Genomic DNA, 23,633 nt, shown 5'->3' on the forward strand with positions numbered 1-23,633 from the left:
TACAAAATCTCAGAAGTAGATGGAAATAAAAACTTTCAGTAGACTTAATGTGTCCCTGTGTTGTTCTGTATTTTGTCATCTAAGGGGACCAGTAGCCCAGGGACCTCTTGTAGATTAGGAAGAAAGAGACAGGTGTCAGGGTTGGGTAACTCTAGGTAAGACTGGAAAAGGAAAATGCGGAGCCCCTTTCTGAAAAATTACGAATTTCAAAATGGTGACACCAGAATATTAAACCAAGCTCGAAGCCCTTCTAAGCTGGGAGCACTGTGCAACTACATAGGTTGGACGCATATGCAGCTGGTCCTGCCTCTTGCACTTATGATTGCACACACTATTGTCTGCCAAATTGGGATGTATTCCTTTGGACTGCTATGCAGACCTTTATTCATTTTTTGAGCACCTAGAATGTGCCAGGAATTGTGCTAGTGGTGGGGATTCCAGATAAGAGCGAGCATTCAATTCAATCATATCGGGTTTCTACTATATAACAGGTCTTGTTCTAGGTCCTGGGGATACAGCTCTGAACACAGTAACACGGGGCAGAGACAAGGAATAAATGGGTTAAAGATCAGATAGTGACAGGTGCCCAACAAAAACTTAGCACAGGACGATGTGACACAGGGTGACTGTTTGAAATTGGGTTGTGGTGGGGGGTGCCGGAGATGATATTTGAGCTATGAGTTTAGTGAAAATAGTGGGCAGCCCTAGCTCCATGGGGGTGGGGGTGGGGAGGGTTATCTTAAGCTTGGGAAACAAGGCAAAATAAGGAAAGGGGGGAGAGAGAGACTATATACGGCACAGTGAACACAGGTGGTAGCTAAGGGAAGGGATGAAATCATGGGACACCTCCAGGAAACAGCCTCCAGGGGCTAAACCATCGTCTTGGGTAAATGGATGGTTTGAGAGCAAAGGCGGGAGCAGCGAGTCCGGTGAGAAGGTCCTCACAGGAACCCAGGATAGCGAAGCGGTGGCTCGGACTAGGATGAAAGTAGCGGAGGTAACGCTGGGTGGGCCGCACCCGCGTCTCCCACGAGGTCCCCTCAGTGAGGTTAGCGGGTGCCACGCCGAGCGCCAAGCTGAGGAGCCGCCCCCAGGGGCTGGCGCGAGTCTGCAGCGGCGCCGACGTGGCCGGCGCGATCCGCCGCGCACGTGTCCGGCTCCAGGCCGGGGGCGGGGGCGCGCGGGGGTCTCCGGCTCCTCCCCGACTTCTGGGGCCCGGGCGCCAGCTGGCCCCGAGCCTCCAGTCCGCGGGTGCGAAGAACGGAGCAGATGGGTCGGGAAGAACGGAGCTGGGTCAAGGCGAGGAGGGGGCGGCCGGGAGCGCGCGCTCTGGCCTCGTGCACGCGCCGAAACGGGAGCGCGCAGGGCGCGCCAGGGTGAGGGGGACGGGGGCGGGGTGGGGGCAGCCCTTTCCCAGGCGGTAGCGGGGGCGGCGTCGCTGTTGCCCTTTTAAGCCGCGGGGCCGCCGCCTCCTGCCGCTGGAGTCGGTTACAAAGGGAGCAGCCACCCAGGCCGCCACACAGCTACCCGCTGAGGCTTCCGAGCCCCTCGCCATTTTCCAGCCGCGCTCGACGAGGCGGAGCCGCGAGAGCGCGGCCCAGGCCGGCCCCGCGGGGCGGTCGCGGCCGTGACGGCGGCTCCGGGCCCGGCTCCCCTTCCGCGCCCCGCTCCCCTTCCGCGCCCCTCCCGCCGGAGATGAGGGGAAGATGTCCGTGTCAGGGCTCAAGGCCGAGCTGAAGTTCCTGGCGTCCATCTTCGACAAGAACCACGAGCGATTCCGCATCGTCAGTTGGAAGCTGGACGAGCTGCACTGCCAGTTCCTGGTGCCGCAACAGGGCAGCCCGCACTCGCCGCCGCCGCCACTCACGCTCCACTGCAACATCACGGTGAGGCGCCCGGCCGCGGCCCCGCGGGGCAGGGCGAGGACGGAGAGGGGGCGCTTCGAGTCCCGGGACAAAGGGGAGCCTGCCCCGGAGAGGCTCCGGATCCCCGGGCGGGGCAGGCCCGCCCCTTTCCCCCGCGACTGGCCCAGCCCAGGCCGGGCTGGGACTGCGCGAGGCTTGGGTGGGAGGAGGCGGAGGGCGCGTCTTTCCGGCTTCTCGCGCGGGGCTGGCTTGGGGGCTTCTGGCTCATCTCGGTCCCCGTCTCCTAGCCCCGAGGGGGGAGTCCGCGGCGGCCCAAGCCCTTGTGGGGTCCATGGCCGCCCTCAGCCGGCCTGCTCCCGGGACCGGGGCGGGGCGGGGCGGGGCGGCGCAGCTCCGGCTGTTGTTTGAGCCCAGGCCGGCAAGGGGAACGGCCCTTAAGTTTTAACGCCTCATTTTTCAGTCGGATTTTCCTTCTTCCCGCTTGTTCAGCCAATTGTTTTTAAGTTTGCGTTTAAGGAGAAACTGACAATGAGAATGGACTCGTTGACGGAGGAAAAGTTGGAATGCAGACTCTGGTGCTGTTTGAGCGACCCCTCTCCCCCGGGCCTGGCTGCGCGCTGCTGTGTTCTGGAAAGGAGCATAGTACCGTCGATGCGGCAGGTGGTGTTGAGTGTGTATTCGTGTGGCCCCTCCCTTGTGTGTAAGCCTCGAAAATGAATAGGTGAAAGGAGATACGCGCCAGGGCTGCTCCCCGGAAAGATCACTTATGTCACAAGGCCGAAAAGACACTTTTAAAAACTCACTCATTAAGCGGAAATCTCATTAGAAACCCAAGGCTTGGTAAAGGAAATGAAGTATTAAGTTTCTCCATAAAAGTGTATCGTGAAGCTATTCGTCGTGAAATTGATGTAGGATATTGGCCCAAACTGCAGAATATTCTCTTGGTTATAATAGGCGTCAAGGTGGTGGCTTCGGGCTCCTTTTCAAACATGGCTAAAACCAAGTCTTGTTTTTAACTCCCTTTGGTTGAGTCAGTGGGTACTCAAGTGCCTGCAGGGTGGCTGGCGTTTGCAAAAACCTTGATGTTATAATTGACCTTAAAATGGTTACCAGACATCTGGGCAGAAGGTGTGTTAATTTCAAAAAAAAAAAAAAAAAAAACAAAAAAAAAAAACCACAAGTGCTGTACTGAGGAGATAATTCATTTATTGAATGAATACGTCTGAGTGTTCTGGGCACTAGTGTTGCAGAATTGAGTGAAGTAGTCCTCGCTCTCAGAACTCAGTCTTCTTGGGGGAAGAGTTCAATAAGGTGACAGCTCCTGTGGTATCATCAGGAAAGCCAAAGGGAGCAACTAATTTTGACTTGGGGGAGGTGCGCTTCAGGGAAGGCTTTGATGAGAGGCTGAGACAGTTAGAGATGAGCTTCCACAGGTGACTACAATTTTGGAAGGCTGGCGGAAGGGCATTTTAGACTGAGGAAACTCCACCCAAAGAAGACACGGAGATTTGAGAAAGTATGGTTTCCTTAGAAGTAGGAAATTTATGCTCAGACTTGAGAAGCCCACGATACAGGCTGGAGAAGGGGAGGATTTTCCAAGAGTGGAAAACAGAAAGTGTAGTAGTTGTCATGAAGCAGGTGTTTTAAGGAGACGGGCCTGAATGGCTTCGAGGGTGATTACTCTGGTAGAAGTTGGGGCATGGCCACGAAAAGGTAGGGCTGGTTTGAATGATAGGAGACTGAATTTGTAGGCTGTGGGGAGCTACTAAGTTTACTCAGGTAAGTTGGGAGAATGTATCTGCCATCCAGGATTAGAAATGGTTCTCTACAGTGGGTGGCATTAGGAAATGTGGTTATCCCAGTGGGGGTGGGGTGGTCTTATTGCTGTGCCGGCATTTAGTGCTAGGAGTACAGGGATACCAAATGTTTTGCAACGTTCAGGCAGTCTGCCACAGCAAAGAATTATCCCACCTAAAGTGCCACTGGTGCCCCATCGAGAACCATATTGAAGGCTGGTAAGAGTGTGCTGCAGATAAAAATAAGGAGTGATGACCTGGATTAGGCAGTGGCAACAGAAATGGAGCAAGAAGTGAATGAGACACTTTCAGTACAAGGAGGATTTAGTGAGGACTAGTTTGTAATGGCACCCACCGCTAGGTAGAAACTATTAAAATTGACTTGCTAGTGAAATATGACAGACTATCAGGAGATAATTATCATGGCAGCTGCTCAGTACAAATGTCTGCTAACTTTTTATTATGGAAAATCATCAAATGTACAAAAGTTGAACAGTGTAATGTAGCCAGCCTCAACAATGATAAACTTTTGGCTAATCTTCATCTGTACTCCACTTTAGATTATTTTGAAGCAGATTCCAGACAGATCACTTCATCTGTAAATATTTCTGCTTGTATCTTTTGAAGGTAAAAGACTCTTTTATTTTTTGAGACGGAGTCTCGCTGTGTCATCCCAGCTGGAGTGCAGTGGTGTGACCTGGGCCCACTGCAACCTCCGCCTCCCAGGTTCAAGCAATTCTGCTGCCACCGCCTCCCGAGTAGCTGGGATTACAGGTTTCCGCCGCCATACCCGGCTAATTTTTGTGTTTTTAGTAGAGACGGGGTTTCACCATGTTGGCCAGGCTGGTCTTGGACTCCACCTCAAGCTCCCAAAGTGCTGGGATTACAGGAGTGAGCCACCGTTCCTGGCCGTAAAGACTGTTTTAAACATGGATGACTGTTTTGATAAAATGACATGGCTTGTTCATGTCGATACCATTTGCTTAGAAGGGAAAGATCAAGGGAAAAATGGGGTTGGATTTCAAATGATTTGGTTTGATCGATGATTTGTTATTCTCTAAAGTTGTAACTCTTGAAAAGGTAATGAGTTTGACTTATTCTTTAACTTTTCCTCTTTAGACAGTTCAAATATTTGAATTCTACATGCTAGGACTTGTTTTCTTTATACTTACCAAGAAACATCCTTATGCAGTTTCTCTAATGTTTGAGAAACTAAGTTGTTTTTTACACACGTGCATGCTAGTTCCTGAAGAGTCCTGTACAGGTGCTCTGCTGGCTTTTCCTTTCAGGTTTCTGTATCAGCTGTATTTCCCCCTGTAGAATGTGCCCCTGACCTCCACCCCTTAACCTTACCCCATTTGTCTTTATATGCCTGACCATCCGTCAAGGCTCTTCTGGGTCATATTTAGTTCATGCTGTTATTTCCCCTTCCTCCCTTCTTTAGTCCTTACTATTTTTGCTTTGGTCATGTTTTCTTATGCTGTATTCTGTAAGCCTTTAAATTTTTCTTTTTATGGTGGCAGGGGAGAATATTTTATAATTATGCTTTGTACTTTTTATCTTCCACTCAATAAATGCTTCATAAATATTTGAGTATACAGCGCTATTCTAGCTGTATTGTATTTGAACAAAAATCTTAACTGCCTTGTAAGTTAACTGCTAAGAATTTGTCAAAAGTGCAGAGATAACATCAATAACTTGTCATGGATAGTACAAAAAGGTCTCTAAGGGCTTGATGGAAGTCTGTAAATTGACTTCATATGAGAGAAGTGAAAAAGACCAAAACAGAGTAGATGTTTTACTCTGTAGGCCGAGGGAATTGAGCTAATTCTTTTCCTGTTTTATAAATTTGTCCTGATCTTAAATAATGAAGGGAAAAGAGTGCTCTTTTTCAACCTCAAGGAGTCCTTTTTATTCTTTTCTGTGAAGCCATGATATGACAGATTGCCTGTTATACAAACTTAAGTATAGTTTTTCCATCTTCAGTAAACTAACCTGATTGCCGTCTAATTAGTTGTTACAATCACACCGAAATGCAAAGCAGCTTGTTTTAAGCAGCCTTATTGGGAGCTAGTATATGGCTTTAGTCGTTTTGAAGTATTTAACATAACTTGGCAACTCCATTACTCCTTTTATGGACTTTTTGGCATCTGGGCATTCTTGGTAGGGAATCACTGTTTTAGAATGAAAAATCTCCCCCAGGAAGTAAATTAGCTAGTAAACAAATGAAACTTCATTTTTTATATTACTTGTAGAGCATAAATGATTACCCTTTCTGCGTATAAGTGGCTGTTTGCTAGGCTGCTTTTAGTGGGACTTTGTTTTTGATTGGTTAATTAAATTTCTATTCATTATTGCCAAAAAGTGCCTACCCCCAACAGCAAGATACTAAATTTTAAAAATGTTGGAGCTGTGAATCTAGGAGGAAGTGAGAAGTTTAGCTTTTATTTAGTAGTTAGGAGCTTAAGTAAGTCACTTCTTTTACTGTGTTTCTGTGTACAATAGATAATATTTTTTGCCCTGCAAGAGAGCATATAGAGGAAAGCTCTTTGGCAATGATATTATGTTCTACAAACATAAAAGCGATGGTGTCATTTGTGGTTGAATAACAGTTTATTTTGAAAATGCTTTATAACAGCTTTTTTTGTGGGAAATAAAGCAATGCTGTTAACTTCATCTTGCATTTTTCTAGTCTTTACTGTGATTAAAAAGTAGTCCAGTCAAAGTTGTACAAAGGAAATAAACCTGGACTAAGGAGCCTAAGACTTTTCTCTTTGGTTTGCCCTCCTGGGACAGATTACCTTTCCAAATTGAATTCGTGGAAGAGCATTTGGAAATATCAGAACTGTCATGTTAAGCACCTAAGTGGTACTTTCATTCCAGAAGAATCATTGTTTTCGTTTATCTGACCAATTTATAATATAGGGTCAAATTCCTTGTGGTTATCTATGCTCCCTCATCCCCATTTTTATACCTGTCCTTGAAAGGAACAGATATATGAAGAGGAGACTTAGGTTTCCCTTTTGTGAATAGTATATCCCTTAGTATCTTGATTTTTTTTTTAATTTGGTTAAACATATTTAGACCTGGAAAAGGGTAGTATTTGATAAATGTCAGCTAGTTGAGGGGTGGGGAATTGAGTTGAATGGAGATAGTCACTGCCAAATGTCAAGCATGACTGGAGAGCCAGAGTGATAAAGCAGGGGTCCCTTTTTCCAGATCCTTTGTAACAGTGTTATGTGATCTCTTCTAGAAGATTCTGAAAGATAATCCCAACTTGGAACCTAGGAAACCACCCAGTGGGTTTCTGCAGCTTAGGTGGTTCAGATCCTCATCAGCACCTTTTTCTGTGCCTCAGTTTGCTTACAATGATGTTCTCAGTAGCTGTAATTTGCTGCTTGTGTTTGAATACTTAAGCATTTTCTTTTTATCACGGGTATATGAACATTTTTATTTCAACCAGTGTTAGAATTTTTACTCTGCTTTTGTGGGCTCTAGGTTAGCTACTTGGTTGTTTATTTGTAAAATGATTAGCAGGAAACCATGTGTATGCATTTTAAGTATCTTTTGTTGTCAGAGCAGTTAGAATTTTATTAAGGTACTATATGCTAATTCTGTCAATTTACTTCGTTCTCCACCCCACATTTATTGAACAGCAAACTATGAAAGTAATGTGTCCCATAACTGGCCTTCAGAAGAATTACAACTGCTGTTATCTCTGAACCTTCAAGAAGTTTGTGCATCAGTTTTAAAAAAATTATGAAATCCCTGAAGATAGCTGTGTCCTCCATTTGGAAAGATACAAAAACTGACCATTCTGGTCAACCAGTTTTGGTTGCTGGTGCTTGAGATAGAGCCACACAATGGTCTCAGTGGATTTATGGAGAAAAATAGATACAGAAAGTTACTTCTAAATAAGACAAAAAAATCTTTTTCTTGAGCAGTGACAGGTAAAGAGGTTGGTTTGGTTAATCTTGAGTTGTGTTTCCCTCCATTAAGACAGTTTTATGGTGGGGATGGTAGTGGTGATGAACTTGTTTGAAATTTGTCCACTTACAGTAATGTTTATGGTAGCTGTCACAGACAACTTCATTCTCACAGGCCTTAAAATTACTATAAAACTAATAGAATGGATGAGGAACAAAGGACCTGAGTAATTAGATGCTTAGATAATTGTTCTGTGTTTTCATAACTGTGGTGAAAAAGAGTGGTGCTAGAAGCACTTAAACATTCTATGTACGGGAAAACTGCCTGAATTTGTATTGGGATTTTTGAGCACCATTCACTGTTTAAAAACTGATATACCATAGGTCATATTTATTTTAAAGAGAAATAGTAGGAAAACTTATCTTTTCAAGATAGATATAAAGCTTCGTTTACCTTATCAAAATTACAAAACTTAAAGCATGTGAAAGATTGAAAATATTAATACATAGGTTTAAATATTGGTCATTATTTTAGATGTCTTTCAAAGTAGATTGTCTCTTAAATATTAAACTGAACAAACCTTGAACATGATGTAGAGTTTGTGCTGAAGGTTAAGTTTCCTGGCGTGGTGGATATTTTATAATATGGAAAACAAAACCTTCTTACTGTAAGACATTAAAAGAATTTTAGTCAAAACTAGGAGATATAATTCTACCACTCAGAATATACCACTATCAGAATTTTGTATCTTTTCAGTTCTCTGCTCATCTCTTTTCTCCGATGCTTATGTATGTTCCCTCTCCCTTAAAAAATCAGATTTTTTTGTAATCTGCTTTTTCACTCAACAATATTGTAGATCCATGTTATAACTTACTCCTTACGTGTAGGCAAGATGAATTCTGACCACCCCAAGGTGGCCAACCTTGTCCCTGTGATTCCAGATCTCCCAGAACTAGAGGTCTAGCTTCAGAGAAAACCCAGATTTTCTTGGCTTAGCCCACCTGACAGCTAATCACTGGAAATGGGGTGGGCTGATAGAGTCCTTTGGTCAGGTTTTGTGTCAAGAGAGGGAGGAGGAAAGATGGGAGGGAGGTAGCAAAACTGGTCTCAATGGAACTATGTAAGTTAATATAGAATGGCAAAGGGATGTTTCTTCCGAGGAAAGAATTCTAAGGAAGGAAGGAAAGTGGAGGGGAAGGCAGCAGTTCTCAAAGTTTTGGGGTCAGGACTCCTTTACACTCTTGAAAATATATTCAGCACTTAAGGGCTTTGGTTTATGTAAGTTACGTCTATTGGTATTTATCACTACAAGTTAAATCAGAAATATTTAAAACATTAACTCTTTAAAAACTCATCACATATTATTATAAATGTGCTTTTATGAAACAAAATTTTCTAAGCCAAAAAATAGAATAGTAGCACAGTCTTAAATTTTTTGCAAATTTCATTGATGTTTGCTCTGTCATTTGCTTTTGCATTTAATTTGTTGTATGATGTTTGCTTGAAATAATGTAAACAAAATCCAACCTCATACAGATACCTGGTTGGAAAAATTCTGAATATTTTAATGGCCATTTTAGATAATTGTGGATATTCTTTTTTTTTTTTTTTTTTTTTTGAGATGGGGGCTCACTGTGTTGCCCAGGCTGGAGTGCAGTGGTGTGATCACAGCTCACTGCACCCTCAGTCTCCTGGGACTCAGGTGTAGGCCATCTTACTGGCCAATTTTTTGTATTTTTTTGTAGAGACAGGGTTTTGCCATGTTGCCTTCTTTTTTGATGCTCTATCAAAACTTGGTCTTTCTTGAACTTTGGATCTTTTACCCTTGTATGATATTATAACATCATGCATTGGTCATTTAGAAAATAATGGTTCACCGAGATCTTCTAAATGTTGATACATTTGATTTTACAGTATCAAAATACATTCATCAATATTGCCATCAATGTTATCAGGATATTCTTGGAAAACGGTGGTGGATACAAGTTTTCAAAAATTCTAATTTTTTGTTCAAAAACTTGCATTTTATTATTAGCAGTTTTATTATTGAATTTTATTATGGCCTGTCTGTTGTTTTCCTTGAAATGACAGAATCTCATTTTTTGAGGAAAATAACTGCCAAAAACCCAAGTTGAAATAACATCGTCAGTTATCCTTTCAAGTAAAAATGGTATTCCATTTAAGTGGTTAATTCACTTCATGACTTAGTCACACAAGGGTTTTTTCTCAGGCAGTCTGTAGGAATGCTCATGTATACTTCCCGTTTCATCACTTGAAATATTAAAAAGACATATTCAAGGATTCAGATGTAGTAAAATTTTCACTGCTTCATCATAGACATTCTTTGTATTTTTGAGACAGGGCCTTGTTCTGTCACCCAGGCTGGAGTGCAGTAGCGTGATCACAGCTCAGTGGAGACTCGACCCTCTGGGCTCAATCAATCCTTCTGCTTCAGCCTCCCTAGTAGCTGGGACTACAGGCATGCAACCACCATGCTTAGCTAATTTTTTTATTTTTTTTTGTAGAGATGGGGTTTCACCCTGTTGGCCAGGCTGGACTTGAACTCCTGGGCTCAAGTAATCCTCCTGCCTCAGCCTCCCAAAGTGCTGGGATTACAGGCATGAGCCACCATTCCCAGCCTTACCGTAGACATTCTTAAATGAAACTGACCTTTTGTTGCCCTTCCTTTTTAAGCCTTTCCTGTGCATAGTGAAGAATACCATGACTAGTAGTAGTTTGGTGTTACGCCTTTATTTGTGCTAAAGTGCCAGCGTTTTTACCCACCATTGTATCTGCACCCTTACAGCATATGTCAACATGTTAGTATTCTTGTAAAAATAGTTTGGACCTGGGGGTCTGAGGTCCCCACTTTGGGAACCATTGAAATAGGTACTTAGATCTACAGTGTATCATATCTTTTCATCTACAAGATTAAAAACATGATTTCAGTTAATTGTTTTTGTAATTTTCTTAATATGGTTTTGAGGGGTTTCAGTCCAGAGTGAAGACATGTATGTTTCTTGGCTTATGCTGAAGTTTACTAGACAAATACTAACCTAGTAATGAGATCCTAAGTGTAGTTGCAGTTTCTTTAGCCTAAGGAAAAAGAAACCTAAAAACTAAAACAGTAAAAATGGTCCAGATGGTGTATTCCCAATGTGTGCTGAAGAATTTGAAGAAGAAAATGCAGTACTCAATAAGTGGTGTTAAGAACAGGATTAATTCTGGAGAGTTTCTCATTTAGCCTGTAAAGAGATTTGGGGCACAGTAAGAGTTAGAGGAATGAAAATAGTAAATAACCCATTATTGACCAGGTATACTATTAATGATGTCCTCCATCAATACAACTTATTCTTAAAAGAACATTTGGTAAAATGCTTTAAAAATATTCAGTTTCTGTGGCTTCAGCTATAAATCAGATTATAGTTCTCAAAGCAGTGTTTCCTAAAATCGTTTCTGTGAAATTGTTTTCCATGACTTGAACCTAGTTGTTCTGAAGCTAATATACGATAATAATGGCTTTCCCCCAATTTATAATAGAAAACCATACAAAGTAACAGAGTAAATGTCTGTTAGTGGGTGAAAGCACATAATGCTTAGTTCATTAGCTTTTTAAAGAAATCACATGTAATTGTGTTTTAAAAAAGATATGGGCCTGGCTTAGTGGCTCACGCCTGTAATCCCAGCACTTTGGGAGGCTGAGGTGGGCGGATCACGAGATCAGGAGTTCAAGACCAGCCTGGCCAACATGGTGAAACCCCGTCTCTAATAAAAATACAAAAAATTAGCTTGGCGTGGTGGCACGTGCTTGTTATCCCAGCTACTCGGGAGGCTGAGGCGGGAGAATCGCTTGAACCTAGGAGGCGGAGGTTGCAGTGAGCCGAGATTGCGCCATGCACTCCAGCCTGGGCCACAGAGCAAGACTCTGTCTCGAGGAAAAAAATAAAAAAAAATTATATATATGTATGTATGTATGTGTGTATATATATATGTAGTAATGGCACTTCTTGGTAGTACTTGGTTTGTGTGATAGATTAAAACATGAGAATTTTATGGTATTTGAATTAGTTTTCTATTGCTCTGTAACAAATTTAGCAGCTTAAAGCAACAAACATTATCTCACCATTTCTGTGGGTCAGGATTTTGTGCAATTTGCCTTGGGTTCACTGGCTTGGCCTCTCACCAGGCAGCGAAGTTGTTGGTGGCAGCTGTGATCATCCTAAGGCAGGATAGGGAGAGAATCAGTCTCCAAGCTCACTTATGTAGATGTTGGCAGGATTCATCTCACAGGCTGTGGGACTGGGCCTCCGTTTCTAGATGGCTATTGGTCTGAGGCCTTTTATAATACCTCGCCATGTAGGTCTCTCCATAGGGCACCTCATCACATGGCAACTGGTTTCCATCAGAGGGAGCAATGGAAAGAGCAGGAGAAGGATGAGCAAGGCAGACATCATAGTCTCTTTGTAGCCTAATCTCAGAAGTGATGTTATTACTTTTGCTGTATTCTCTTTGTTAGAAGTGAGTCACTAGGTCCAGGGGCGGGAATTTTACAAGAGTGTGAATGCCAGGAGGTGAGGGTGATCGGGACCATTTTAGAGGCTGCCTACCAGTGTTGAAGAAAATCATTGACTTCTATGAGCTGTAGCAACAGACAGTGCTATGCAAGGAGAATGGTTGTCTCAAAAGTCCAGCTCCTCACATGGTTTTTAATATGTTGCCTTTTCCCCCCATACATTTTGTTTAAATCCATGGTCATCTTGCCGTTGAGTGGTGTGGTTTAATTGCATATTTGGGTTAGTCTGTATGTAAATGTTTAACATGTGTCTCTGTGTTAAACAGGAATCCTATCCATCTTCTTCACCGATATGGTTTGTGGATTCTGAAGACCCAAATCTGACATCAGTTCTGGAACGTCTAGAAGACACTAAGAACAACAATTTGGTAAGAAAATAAGCCAAGCTATTTTCTCTTTTCCTCATGAACATTACATATAGAAATTAAATGTTAAGAGATAATATGATATAAAAGCATGATTAATGATTATAATCTTGTAGGAATTAAAGACTAGTTTGTTTTTTTTTTTTTTTTTTCCTTCAAATTCTATTTACTACCTGGTCTCTCTTTTATTTCCCACATGTATAACCTTAATTTAGATTACAAATTAGGGATCTCTTTTTCCCTGAATTCTAACCATTAAGCCAAACAAGCATTTTGGGTAGAGACCACTAGCCAAGGTGGGAAGCAGAAGAAAGACCAAGGTAGGAGTGAAGGGAGAGATGGGGAGAATGACACCACAACTAGTATGAGGGAATTGCCTTTTCTTTCAAGGGTCTGTACGTCTGCAGTAAAAGAACAGAAAGTTTTATTTTTGTTTTTAGTATATAAAGAAATATAACTTTCCATGTTGAAAAAGTTTTTAATGCTTTTTTTCTTGATTATAAAACTCATGAGCAAGCATTGTTGAGAAAATTAGTAAAATATAGACAGGAAAAAAAATTAAAATCTCCCGTAATTTCTCTACCTAATAATCACTGTTGACATGATGGTTATTTTCTACCAGTATATATTTTTTCTTTGCTAGTAAAATACATATACCTTTATACATATGTTTAAATAGTTGAGGTCATGGTCTATATAGTTTTACATCATTTTGAAAAACATTTACTGGCCAGGTGTGGTGGCTCACGCCTGTAATCTCAGCACTTTAGGAAGCCGAGGCGGGCAGATCACTTGAGGCCAGGAGTTCGAGATCAGCCTGGCCAATATGGTGAAACCCTGTCTCTACTAAACATATAAAAATTAACTGGGCATGGTGGCGCATGCTTGTAATCCCAGCTACTTGGGAGGCTGAGGCAGAATTGCTTGAATCTGGGAGACAGAGGTTGTGGTGAGCCGAGATCACGCTATTATACTCCAGCCTGGGTAACAGAGTGATACTCCATCTCAAAAAAAAAAAAAAGTTACTGTATTTTCCCATGATATCATACAGTCTTTATAGAAAAATAATCATTATTTTCAGCTGACATGATTGTTTACCTAAAAATATTCAGAGGAACCAACTGAAAAAAAGAGTTTTTAAGATTACTGGTTGAAAGCTCTGTTACATAAAAGTCAATAGCTTTCCACAATTTTAGCTATAATCACATAGAAGGTATAGTGATAAAGTATTTTTTCAAGTATTTCAACAAAAATTAAATACCTAAGAATCAACTTAGATGTGCAGGACTTTTATCAAGAACATGACAATTTTGCTGAGTGGAAGGAAAGATTTGCATTCTGTGTTCCTGGATGAGCAGATCTCATGTTATGAATATGTCACTTATCGCCACGTCTTCATATTCGTAAATGTAATTTCTGCTGGGTGTGCAGTGGCTCATGCCTGTAATTCCAGAACTTTGGGATGTTGAAGCAGGCAGGTTGCTTGAGCTCATGAGTTTAAGACCAGCCTAGGCAACATGGTGAAACCTGTCTCTACAAAAAATACAAAAATTAGCAGGGTGTAGTGGCACACACTTGTAGTCCCAGCTACTGAGGAGGCTGAGGTGGGAGGATTGCTTGAGCTTGGGAGGTGGAGATTGCAATAAGCCTAGATTGTGCCTCTGAACTCTAGCCTAGGTGACAGAGTGAGACCCTGTCTCAAAAAAAAAAAATGTATATATATATGTGTGTTTATACATGTATGTGTATATGTGTATATACATGTATATATGTGTGTGTGTATGTGTATGTATGTATGTGTATATATATTTTTATATATATATATATATATATATATATATATATATACACACACACACACATATATATATATAATGAATTTCAGTACAAATCCCAGCAGATTTATTTTTGGAAGTTGACAAAATGACTCTAACATTTGTTTAAAAGGGTAAATGATAAAAAAATAAAGAACAGACTTGTTCAACCAGATGTTCAGTAAAATGTTGTGTACTACCTCTGTTCCAGACAGATAAAGGCAATGGAAATTTAGAACCAGAGTGATGCAAATGAGAATTTAGTATAAGGTAAAGGTGGTATTCTAACTTAATAAGGAAAGGCTAGATTATTCTGTAAACAGTCTTAGGAAAACTATTTGAGGAAGTTTGAGTCTCAACTCTGATTTTTGTCAAAATAAGTTATAGTTGTATAGTTGGTTTAAACACATCTATTCTTAAGAACAGAAGGCTGGGCATGATGGCTCACGCCTGTAATCCCAGAACTTTAGGAGGCCCAGGCAGGCGGATCAGTTGAGGTGGGGAGTTCAAGACCAGCCTGGCCAACATGGCGAAACCCCATCTCTACTAAAAATACAAAATTTAGCCGGGTGTGGTGGCATGTACCTGTAATCCCAGCTACTTGGAGGCTGAGGCAGGAGAAGTGCTTCAACCTGGGAGGCAGAGGTTGCAGTGAGCCGAGATTGTGCCACCGTACTCTAGCCTGGGCGACAGAGCAAGACTCTGTCTCCAAAAAAAAAAAAAAGACATTTTAAGAGTTAAGGCTGAGGCTTCGCACAGTGGTTCATGCCTGTAATCCCAGCACTTTGGGAGGCTGAGGTGGGAGGATTGCTTGAGCCCAGGAGTTTGAGATCAGCTTTGGCAACATAGCAAGACCCTCTTTCTCTCTCTCTCTCTCTGTACACACACACACGCGCACGCACACACACACGTACGTACGTACGTTAAGGTTTGTATGGAGAGCCATGAAGGTAAGAGGTAAAAATTAAAAGCTAGATGGACATGTTTACATCCCCAGCAAGGGGGTTGATGGGAAGGAGTGGTAGACATAGTTCTGTTACTGCTACCTCCTTTTAGGAAGTTGCTTCTGAAGATCTAAAGATAATGGTTTTGTAATAGCAAAAATGAGTTATTTTTCAGTATCTAAAATATTACATAAACATGTTCATAAGGTTAAATGAAATAGGATATAAAATTGGGCCTAGTTTTTTAAAAGTGAATATATTTACATGAAGGAGAAAACAACTCACCTTCCACTCTTGCAGCCTCTGCCAGTTTATCAAAACCTATTTTCTTGAGAGAATAAGCTACATGTCTTCACCTTTTTTCGCTGAAGTTATTATAATCTGGATTCTGCCTTCATCATTGCACTAAAATTTATCTCCTAGTTGCCAAAACTAGTGGCTCCTCTCTTAGTCCCAAATTGACCCCTCTGCAGTATTTTGATACTGTTGATTGTTCCCTTGTTGAAACATTCCTGCATTCTTAATGTCCACCAATAAAGAGTTGGTTAAATAAAAATCATAGTGTATAGTTTTATAGTAGAATATTCTGTTGTAGGCAAAAAAAAAAAAAAAAAAAAAAATGCAGCCAGTTTTTCCATAAGAGCATGTGCAGAGTTCTAAGATATATTAAGTGAAAAAGCAAGGCATAAAATATTGTGTATAATTGGCCCCTTTAGTATATAATGTAAAAAAAATCTGTATGCTTGTTTATACTTTTTTCTTTCCTGGTGGGTACAGGAAACTGTCAATAGTAGAACACAATTAAGAAAAATTGGCTTCTGTGTCAGGCTCTGTGATAATTGAGTATAAAAGACAAGGCATGTCCCTGTCCTCTGGGAACTGATAATCTAATGGAACTTCCATCTGATTACTGTCTTGTTTTGATCTTATCACCCTGCCTTGGTCTCCTCTGATCTCTTCTTCCTTGGCCTACTTCTTTTATTCTGTGCTTTCTCTGAGTAATATTTTACTCCCATTACTTTAGTCATGACCTCTGTTCTAGGGATTCCTAAATCTGTATTCATCTCCAGAGTTTCAAACCCATATATCTGTCTGTAAATCATATATGTTAGGGAATCTCACTTACAGTGCCATGGATATTCAAAATGATGACATTTAAATTTGCGTTTACCCACCTCCTAGCACTCTATCAGCCCCGTGTTTTTTCTCAGTAATTCTTGTGATTGTGAGTGGGACAAAATGAAATAATCAAACTAGTCACCCATACCCAAACCTGGGAACTGTCTTAGCGTTCTTTTATATACTACTGTTCTCTGACCCCCCCTCCCCCCCCCCCAAAACTAGTAATTTTCTAAGACCTGTCTTTCTGAATGTCTCTTACTATTTTCCCTGTGATCTCAGTTTCTTCCTCCCATCCCTCAAATGCTTTTTTGGTGTGTGGGGAAAGGGAGGAAAATTGAAATTCGTGGAAAATGTACTACCCTGTCTTTCTTGTTGCTTGGTATGACTCCACTACCCTGCTGCCTCTCTCCCCAGCACTCCTGGAGCCCCTTCTGTGCCAGAGGCCAGAGTGTCTAGGTCTGTGTCCGGATTGCCCTGCCTCATCTTCGTTATGCACTTAGCACGCAATAGAGTGTATTGGGTGGATATCAAATCCACACTGGAGCTTGGTTTCCTTTTAAGCATGAAGATTTTTGTTGGATCCTAATTTACCGTTCAACCTTCCTTATTTTCATTTGCTCCGTTGTCCACTTTGGGAAAGCTTATTCTTTGCTTCGTTAACCCATTCTAATCCTGTGTCTTCTTTCTTTGTCCTTTGTAAACCTGCTTCTTTCTCTTCATCTCTTTTCTTGGTCAGAGCCACCTAGGAAACTGTTCCTGACCAAGTGAAGTGAGTTGCCTTATTAGATCCCATTTGAGTCATGTTATACATTGAAAAACATTTTAAACAATGAAAACCATACTTGTGCACATGATTTACCTTGCTTACTTGTTGAAAGCAAATATGCTTACAAAACAATCTGGACTTAAACATGGAAATTTACAGTTATTCTTTGCAGTTTTCCTAGTGGATTATTGTTATTTTTTATACAGACACTTAAGAGCCTACTAAATATCAAGTGTTACAGGTTTCATTTAATCTTTACCATTCTGGGAAAGTTTTCATTTCTTTGTTTTACAGATGGGTAGACTTATACTCAGGGAATTAGATAGGATATCCAAGGTCATCTAGATTGCCAGGCTCTGTCTACTAGATATTTGCTTCTGTATTTTTAAATGAATATGACTGGAATATAAAATTTTGTAATCCATCTGTAACAACACTGCCTGTGTGTGTGTCTGGGTTATTTTTTCTGTTATTTTTTGTTTTTATTTTTTTGGTAGCCTCATTAATGCATTAATGTTCTCTTGTCTGAAGTTGTTAGTTTCTCAGAAAACAGGTTAGCAGTGAGAAATTGGGCAATGTCTGGAACTTCCTTCCTCTGCCGTTATTGTGTCATTCTGCTAGGTATCAGTTGTAGTGATTATACCCCAAGCCATAGTAACTTTCTTACACTAGAGGGTCCTGAAAATATTTTAAAGACTATTTTTTAAATCTGTAAGCTGCAGTTGAGCAGTAACAAACTTTTTCATTTCCTACTGGATTGATTACAGTAGTCATAACATTATTGATGTCTTCTAAGGGCTCTTTAACATAATGCTTATTTACTGAAATGTGTTTTGTAGCTTCGTCAGCAATTGAAGTGGTTGATATGTGAACTCTGCAGTTTATATAACCTTCCTAAGCACCTGGATGTTGAGATGCTAGATCAACCACTACCCACGGGTCAGGTAAAGTAAAAATTCTCTAGTGTTCAAGAGCTAAATAAATTGTCTCAAGCAAAAGTCAAACTAGGATGATTTTTCTTTTTATTGTTCAACTTATTTAGAAGTTAGTTTCATTTTTGTTCCTATTGAATTGTTTTGTTTGTTCTGTTTTAGGTACTAAAAATAAACTTTTCATTCTTTGGAGCTGCTGGTATTTACTATACAGGCAAACAATTGCCCTTCTCTCTACCACCACCTTTTTGTTAATATTGCTGGTTTCCGTAAATGCTCTTGCTTCTTTCATAGTTTGTCTTTGGTTATTCAGTTACCTTCACCTAGCCATGTCATCTCCTTAAGTCTGTCTGTGCTTTTTAAAGACTAAACCAAATGTTATCTCCTGCAAGCAACAGAAATTTCCACTAGCTCACCACCACCACTAATTTCATTCTGGATTTACCTATTTAGGCATCTAAATATTTATTACCTATTTATTTTTTTTTTACTATAATACATGATAATTTAGCTTTTATACCACCCACTTACCACTCACCTCCCCTTCCTCAAATATTATCTTTAGTCATATAAGTAATCACTAATTATCATTAGGACTTTGTAGAGTAAAGCCAAGTTTTCTAGAATATTTAAGATAGGATATTTCCTTTCTTGGTGCAGCTTTTTGTTTTGCAGTGTCTTCCTCATAATAGTAATTTTTAATTTAAAAAATTCTGTTGTAGCCCTTTCTGTGAGGTTTCCCTTTCTTCTGAAGCCTTTGGTTCCTCTGTGCCCATCTTGGCAGGTGGTTCTTTGGGTTGGCTGTGCAGATGCCATCTTGAGGTTTTTCTCATCTGCTCTCCTACAGTAGATCCATTGTTTCTTGGATCCCATGCCGTCTTTCTTGGCTGACCCTTTCTCATTTTGCCTGACTATATTCTCAGGTAAAACCCTAAGAAAGCATGGAGGAGTACATTTTCTGAGCTCTAGCTTCTGAAAAATACTGTCCAGTGTTTGGTTTTTGGAGCCAGACCGTGATAGGTTTGAATCTTTGTTCTGCTACTTACTGGCTGTATGCCCTTGGGCTGATTCCCTAATTGCTCTATGCATCAATTTTCCATTGGCAAAATGGGGGAACCAGTAATAATATTAGTACCTATGTTTTGGGGGAACTGTGAGGATTAAATGAGTTGGTACAAGTAAACCATTTAGAACAGTGCCTGGTGCATAGCACATCCCCATCAACGTTGACTTCTGTTATATTCTACCCTCCCTCACACTTGATTGGTAGTTTGGTTGATTATATATTTCTAGGTTGAAGATAATTTTACCTTAGAATTTCAAAGTCTATGCTGTTGTCTTCTAACCAGTTGTGGTGGTGAAGCCTCATGCCATTCTGAGTTTCAGTCATTTATGTATGGCTTTCTCTCTGGAAGCCTTTAGGAGTTTGTCTTTTCCTTGGTGTGCTGAAACAGCACAACAGTATACTTAGTGTGGGTCTTTTTTCACTCATTGTGCTGAGTACACCAAATGGATAGGCCTATGGATAGGCTCTTTCAAATTTGGAATCTTGAATCTTCTCATAATTTTGTTAACTTTCTCCTTTCCATTTTATTTGTTCATTTTGAAGTGTCCGTTAATGGGATTTTAGACCTCTTGTCTTGAGTCTTGTATCTCATATTATTTCTAAATTATTTTTCTTTAATTTTAAAATCTGAAATATTTTTCTTTCAACTTTTGGAAATGTTACTTGGACAGCCATAACTTTAAGTTTTATTTATTGTTGCTTAACCAATTATCCCAAAACTTAATGGCATAAAACAACAAATTTGCCTATCTATCACTATTGTATGGCTCAACTGGGGCTAGTTGGACAGGTTTTCTGCTGGTCTCATTTGGCAGCTCTCACTGTGTGGTTTAGACGGGGGCAGGGACTGGTCATCTGGATGCTCAGCTGCAGTGGAATGTCTGAGACGACTTCTTCACCCACAGGTCTGCTGCCTTGGTGTTTCTTCACCTGGCCTTTCTCTCTGCATAGCGTCTCATCCTCTCGGGCCTCTTCATGTGGCTTCTCTTTCTCCAAGAGGATAGTCAGTTCCTATTTTTGGCTTCCAGAAGCACAGAAGTGGAGCTGCCAGGTGTTCTTAAGGCTTAGATCTGGAACAGGTCCAATATAATTTCTACCAAATTCTGTAGGTTAAAGTGAGTCTCAGGGCCAACCCAGATTCACTGTGGGATGGGCCCATCCAAGGACGTGATGACAGGAGGTGTGGTTCATTGGGGACCAACTCCCAAGATGAGCCCTGAGTTCTAAGAACCTTTTCTTCGCTGGTTATTTTTTATTCATACTCTATTTTTGTTCCATGGTTGTATTCATAAGTGTCTTTAAGGAGCTATTTTGATACTCTTTGACCCTCTCCCTAGCATCTCTTTTTTCTTTAATAAATTTTTTTCTTAGTTTATTTTGGTCTTTTTTTTTTTTAAACCTTTCCTCAGGTATCTATTCTATGTTGCTCATCATTTGTAGTCTTTTAATTCCCTTTTTTGTTCATATTTGAGAGAGGTACTAAAAGACTGATTGGGAGGCTGGGTGTGGTGGCTCACACCTATAATCTCAGTGCTTTGGGAGGCCGAGGTGGGAGGATCACTTGAGCCCAAGAGTTAAGACCAGCCTGGGCAACATATTGAGACCCCATCTTTACAAAAAATAAAAAATTAGGTGGGTATGGTGGCACCTGCCTGTAGTCCCAGCTACTCAAGAGGCTAAGGCAGGAGGATCAGTTGAGCCTATGAGGTTGAGGCTGCAGTGGGCTGTGATCATGCCAGTGTACTCCAGCCTGGGTGACAGAATGGAACCCTATCTCAAAAAAAAAAAGGACTGAAAGACTGATTGGGAGTTCTTTGTGGCCAAGACTTGTCAACTGGTAGCTTTTAGTGGGAATTTAGGCTGATTCCCCATTGTTATTCCCTACCCCTCTATCTTATCTCCTGGTGCAATCATAAATGATGGCTGGAACTACTCCATTCCTCTGGAGATGAAATCTGTGTTCTTTTGCCTGAGGTAGATGCATGTTTGCTTAGGCTCTGCTTAAGGAGATGTGGTAGAACAGTGTGTTTCAGGGCCTGGATAATGTGTTCTGTATATAGGCTTTTGTTAATCTGTTCACAGTCTTGCCTATCTGTCCCACTTTCTGGGGTACCTAGTGTCTGAGTCTAGAGCCTCTTCAGGGTGCTGTGAGATAAATTTGCCTTCTTGCTGTCGATATCCCCCTAACCTCCACCTTTGTTGGCTTTGCTCCATTAATTAACTATTTTCCATTTACTGTCATTGTCTAGTGGAGGTGAGTTCTGGTCTGCTGGTAACCCCATTGCTTTTTTGTAATTGTGTGTTTATTCTTCACCGTAATTCTAGTGGAGCCTCAGAACAAAGAGCAGATGGGAGAAATATGTGTTCAGTATTCACTTTTCCTTCTGTTTTTTTGTTTTGTTTTGTTTTTCTTTTTTTTTTTGACGGAGTCTCTCTGTCGCCCAGGCTGGAGTGCAGTGGCGCGATCTCAACTCACTGCAACCTCTGCCTCCCGGGTTCAAGTGATTCTCCTGCCTCTCAGCCTTTCAAGTAGCTGGGATTACAGGCACATGTCACCACGGCCAGCTGATATTTTATAAACATCTATGATCATCTGGCCAGTCTTTTTTTTTTTTTTTTCTGAGTTGGAGTCTCGCCTGTCACCCAGGATGGAGTGCAATGGCGCGATCTTGGCTCACTGCAGCCTCCGCCTCGTGGGTTCAAGCGATTCTCCTGCCTCAGTCTCCCCAGTAGCTGGGATTACTGGTGTGCGCCACCAAGCTTGGCTAATTTTTTGTATTTTTTAGTAGAGGTGGGGTTTCACCATGTTGGCCAGGCTGGTCTCGAACTCCTGACCTTGTGATCTGCCCACCTCGGCCTCCCAGAGTGCTGGGATTACAGGGGTGAGCCACTGCACCTGGCCCCTCACTTTTCCTTCTGTAAGATATCTGCAGCTTGTGTTTTTCACTGAATATCACATGGACTTAATGCATAGAGAGCTGCCTGGTTTTTCATGATTGTGCCCACGATTCTGTGTAGGGATATAATTTATGAATTCCTAATTTTGAATCATCCTTGCATTTCTATAGTAAACACCGTTAGAATGGATATGGTAATACTTTATTTTTGGATTTTTACTTCTATATTAAGTAAGGTTATACTTTGTTTCCTTTTAGGCTCTTATTTCAGTATCAAGGGTATGCGGGGGTGACTTGGAAAGCTTTACATCTTTTTTCCTAAGATCTAGGGTGTAGATCTAGTTTACACAGTAATTTTCAACTGGAGGAGATTTTTGCCTCCCGTGGGACATTTGGAAATATCTGGAGCCATTTCTGGTTTTCACAACTGGTCATGGTAGGGGTGCTGTTGGCATTTCTTAGGTAGAGGGGATGTCACTAAACATCCTACAACACACAGGAGAACCCTCCACAAAGAATTGTCTGGCCCAATATATCAATATTGCTGAGGTTGAGAAACCATGGTTTAAATAAAACTCCAATCTGGAGGATGAGTCTTTGACTGTCTTTTTCCTTTTTCTATGTATCGGTTTCCAGATTTTCCACTTCTTCAGTTTTAGTAACTGTAGATTCTAAAAAAAAAAAAAAAAAAAAAAAGATCGCTTCATGTATACTTCTAAGCTGTTGCATCATATTTACATGTGGCTATATGCTGTTTTCACTTCAAAAGTTTTCTTTATCTTGATTACTTATCAGAGGCTTGGCTGTTTCATTAGTCTTGTGAAAGAATCCTCTTTTAGTTTTATTTTTTAAATCTAGTGTTTTCTTTTTCATTTTTTGCTTATGTCTTAATTATTTCCCCTTTTTATTTTGCTTTTTCTAGTTTAGTGGATTAATGTAATTTAAATTGCTTTTTAAACAAACATGTAAGGGTATACATTTTCTTTGGATGCTGTTTGAGTTTATTGCACAAGTTTTAAAATCTGTTTTCTAAGTAAGTTTATTCCATCATTTGTTCACATTGCCATACTATTAAAACTTTTTATTGTGAGAGATGACATGTATTAAAAATATGTAAAACATAAGCTTAGTGTAACTCATAATTAGAGTGAATACTTGGGAGCCAACACCTAGCCAGCACCCAGGTGAAGAGAAGGAACATTGCTCGCACTACAGAAACCTTCTGCAGGCTTCTTCCTGATCACTGTTCCTCTGTGCACTCATCTTTCCTTACATTTCTCTAGTGTTACCACTTATGTATGCATCCTTGAACAATACAGTGTAGTGTTGCCTATTGCTGAACTTTTGAAAATCATACTGTATGTATTTTTTCATATCTTTGTTGTGCTTAACATTGTGTGTGAAATTTGTTCCTATTGTGTGTAGCTATAGTTCTTTCGCACTGCTGTATTTATTCCATTGTTTGAATACACCCTACCATTTATCCCCTTGACTGGATACAGACATGTGGGTTGTTTCCAGTGTTAGGAACAGCGAATGCTGCTGTGATCATTCTTGCTTGTATTT

At 40.9% G+C, this 23,633-nt stretch overlaps 1 protein-coding gene across 14 annotated transcripts in view; it reads left to right on the plus strand.

Moving 5' to 3' along the window:
- Nucleotides 1–1,189: 1,189 nt before the first annotated feature.
- The window catches only part of UBE2Q2 (ubiquitin conjugating enzyme E2 Q2), a 59,842-nt gene continuing 37,398 nt past the window's right edge, over nt 1,190–23,633 (plus strand). For 5 of the 14 annotated variants that reach the window (XR_008672108.2, XR_008672107.2, XM_055363835.2 and 2 more), the window contains exons 1-4: nt 1,343–1,886; nt 2,355–2,525; nt 12,428–12,529; nt 18,012–18,116. Coding sequence is in view for 12 of the 14 variants with exons in the window: in XM_055363835.2 (XP_055219810.1) it covers nt 1,707–1,886; nt 2,355–2,525; nt 12,428–12,529; nt 18,012–18,116 (558 nt within the window). In the remaining 2 variants the exon portion in view is untranslated. Of the gene's footprint in view, nt 1,887–2,354; nt 2,526–12,427; nt 12,530–18,011; nt 18,117–23,633 lie in introns of all 14 variants that reach the window. The other 9 variants (XM_055363845.2, XM_031002373.3, XM_055363836.2 and 6 more) reach the window with 8 other exon arrangements.

The sequence above is a fragment of the Gorilla gorilla genome, chromosome 16 (genome assembly GCF_029281585.2).
Source record: "Gorilla gorilla gorilla isolate KB3781 chromosome 16, NHGRI_mGorGor1-v2.1_pri, whole genome shotgun sequence".
In the NCBI taxonomy this organism is placed as follows: Eukaryota; Metazoa; Chordata; class Mammalia; order Primates; family Hominidae; genus Gorilla; species Gorilla gorilla.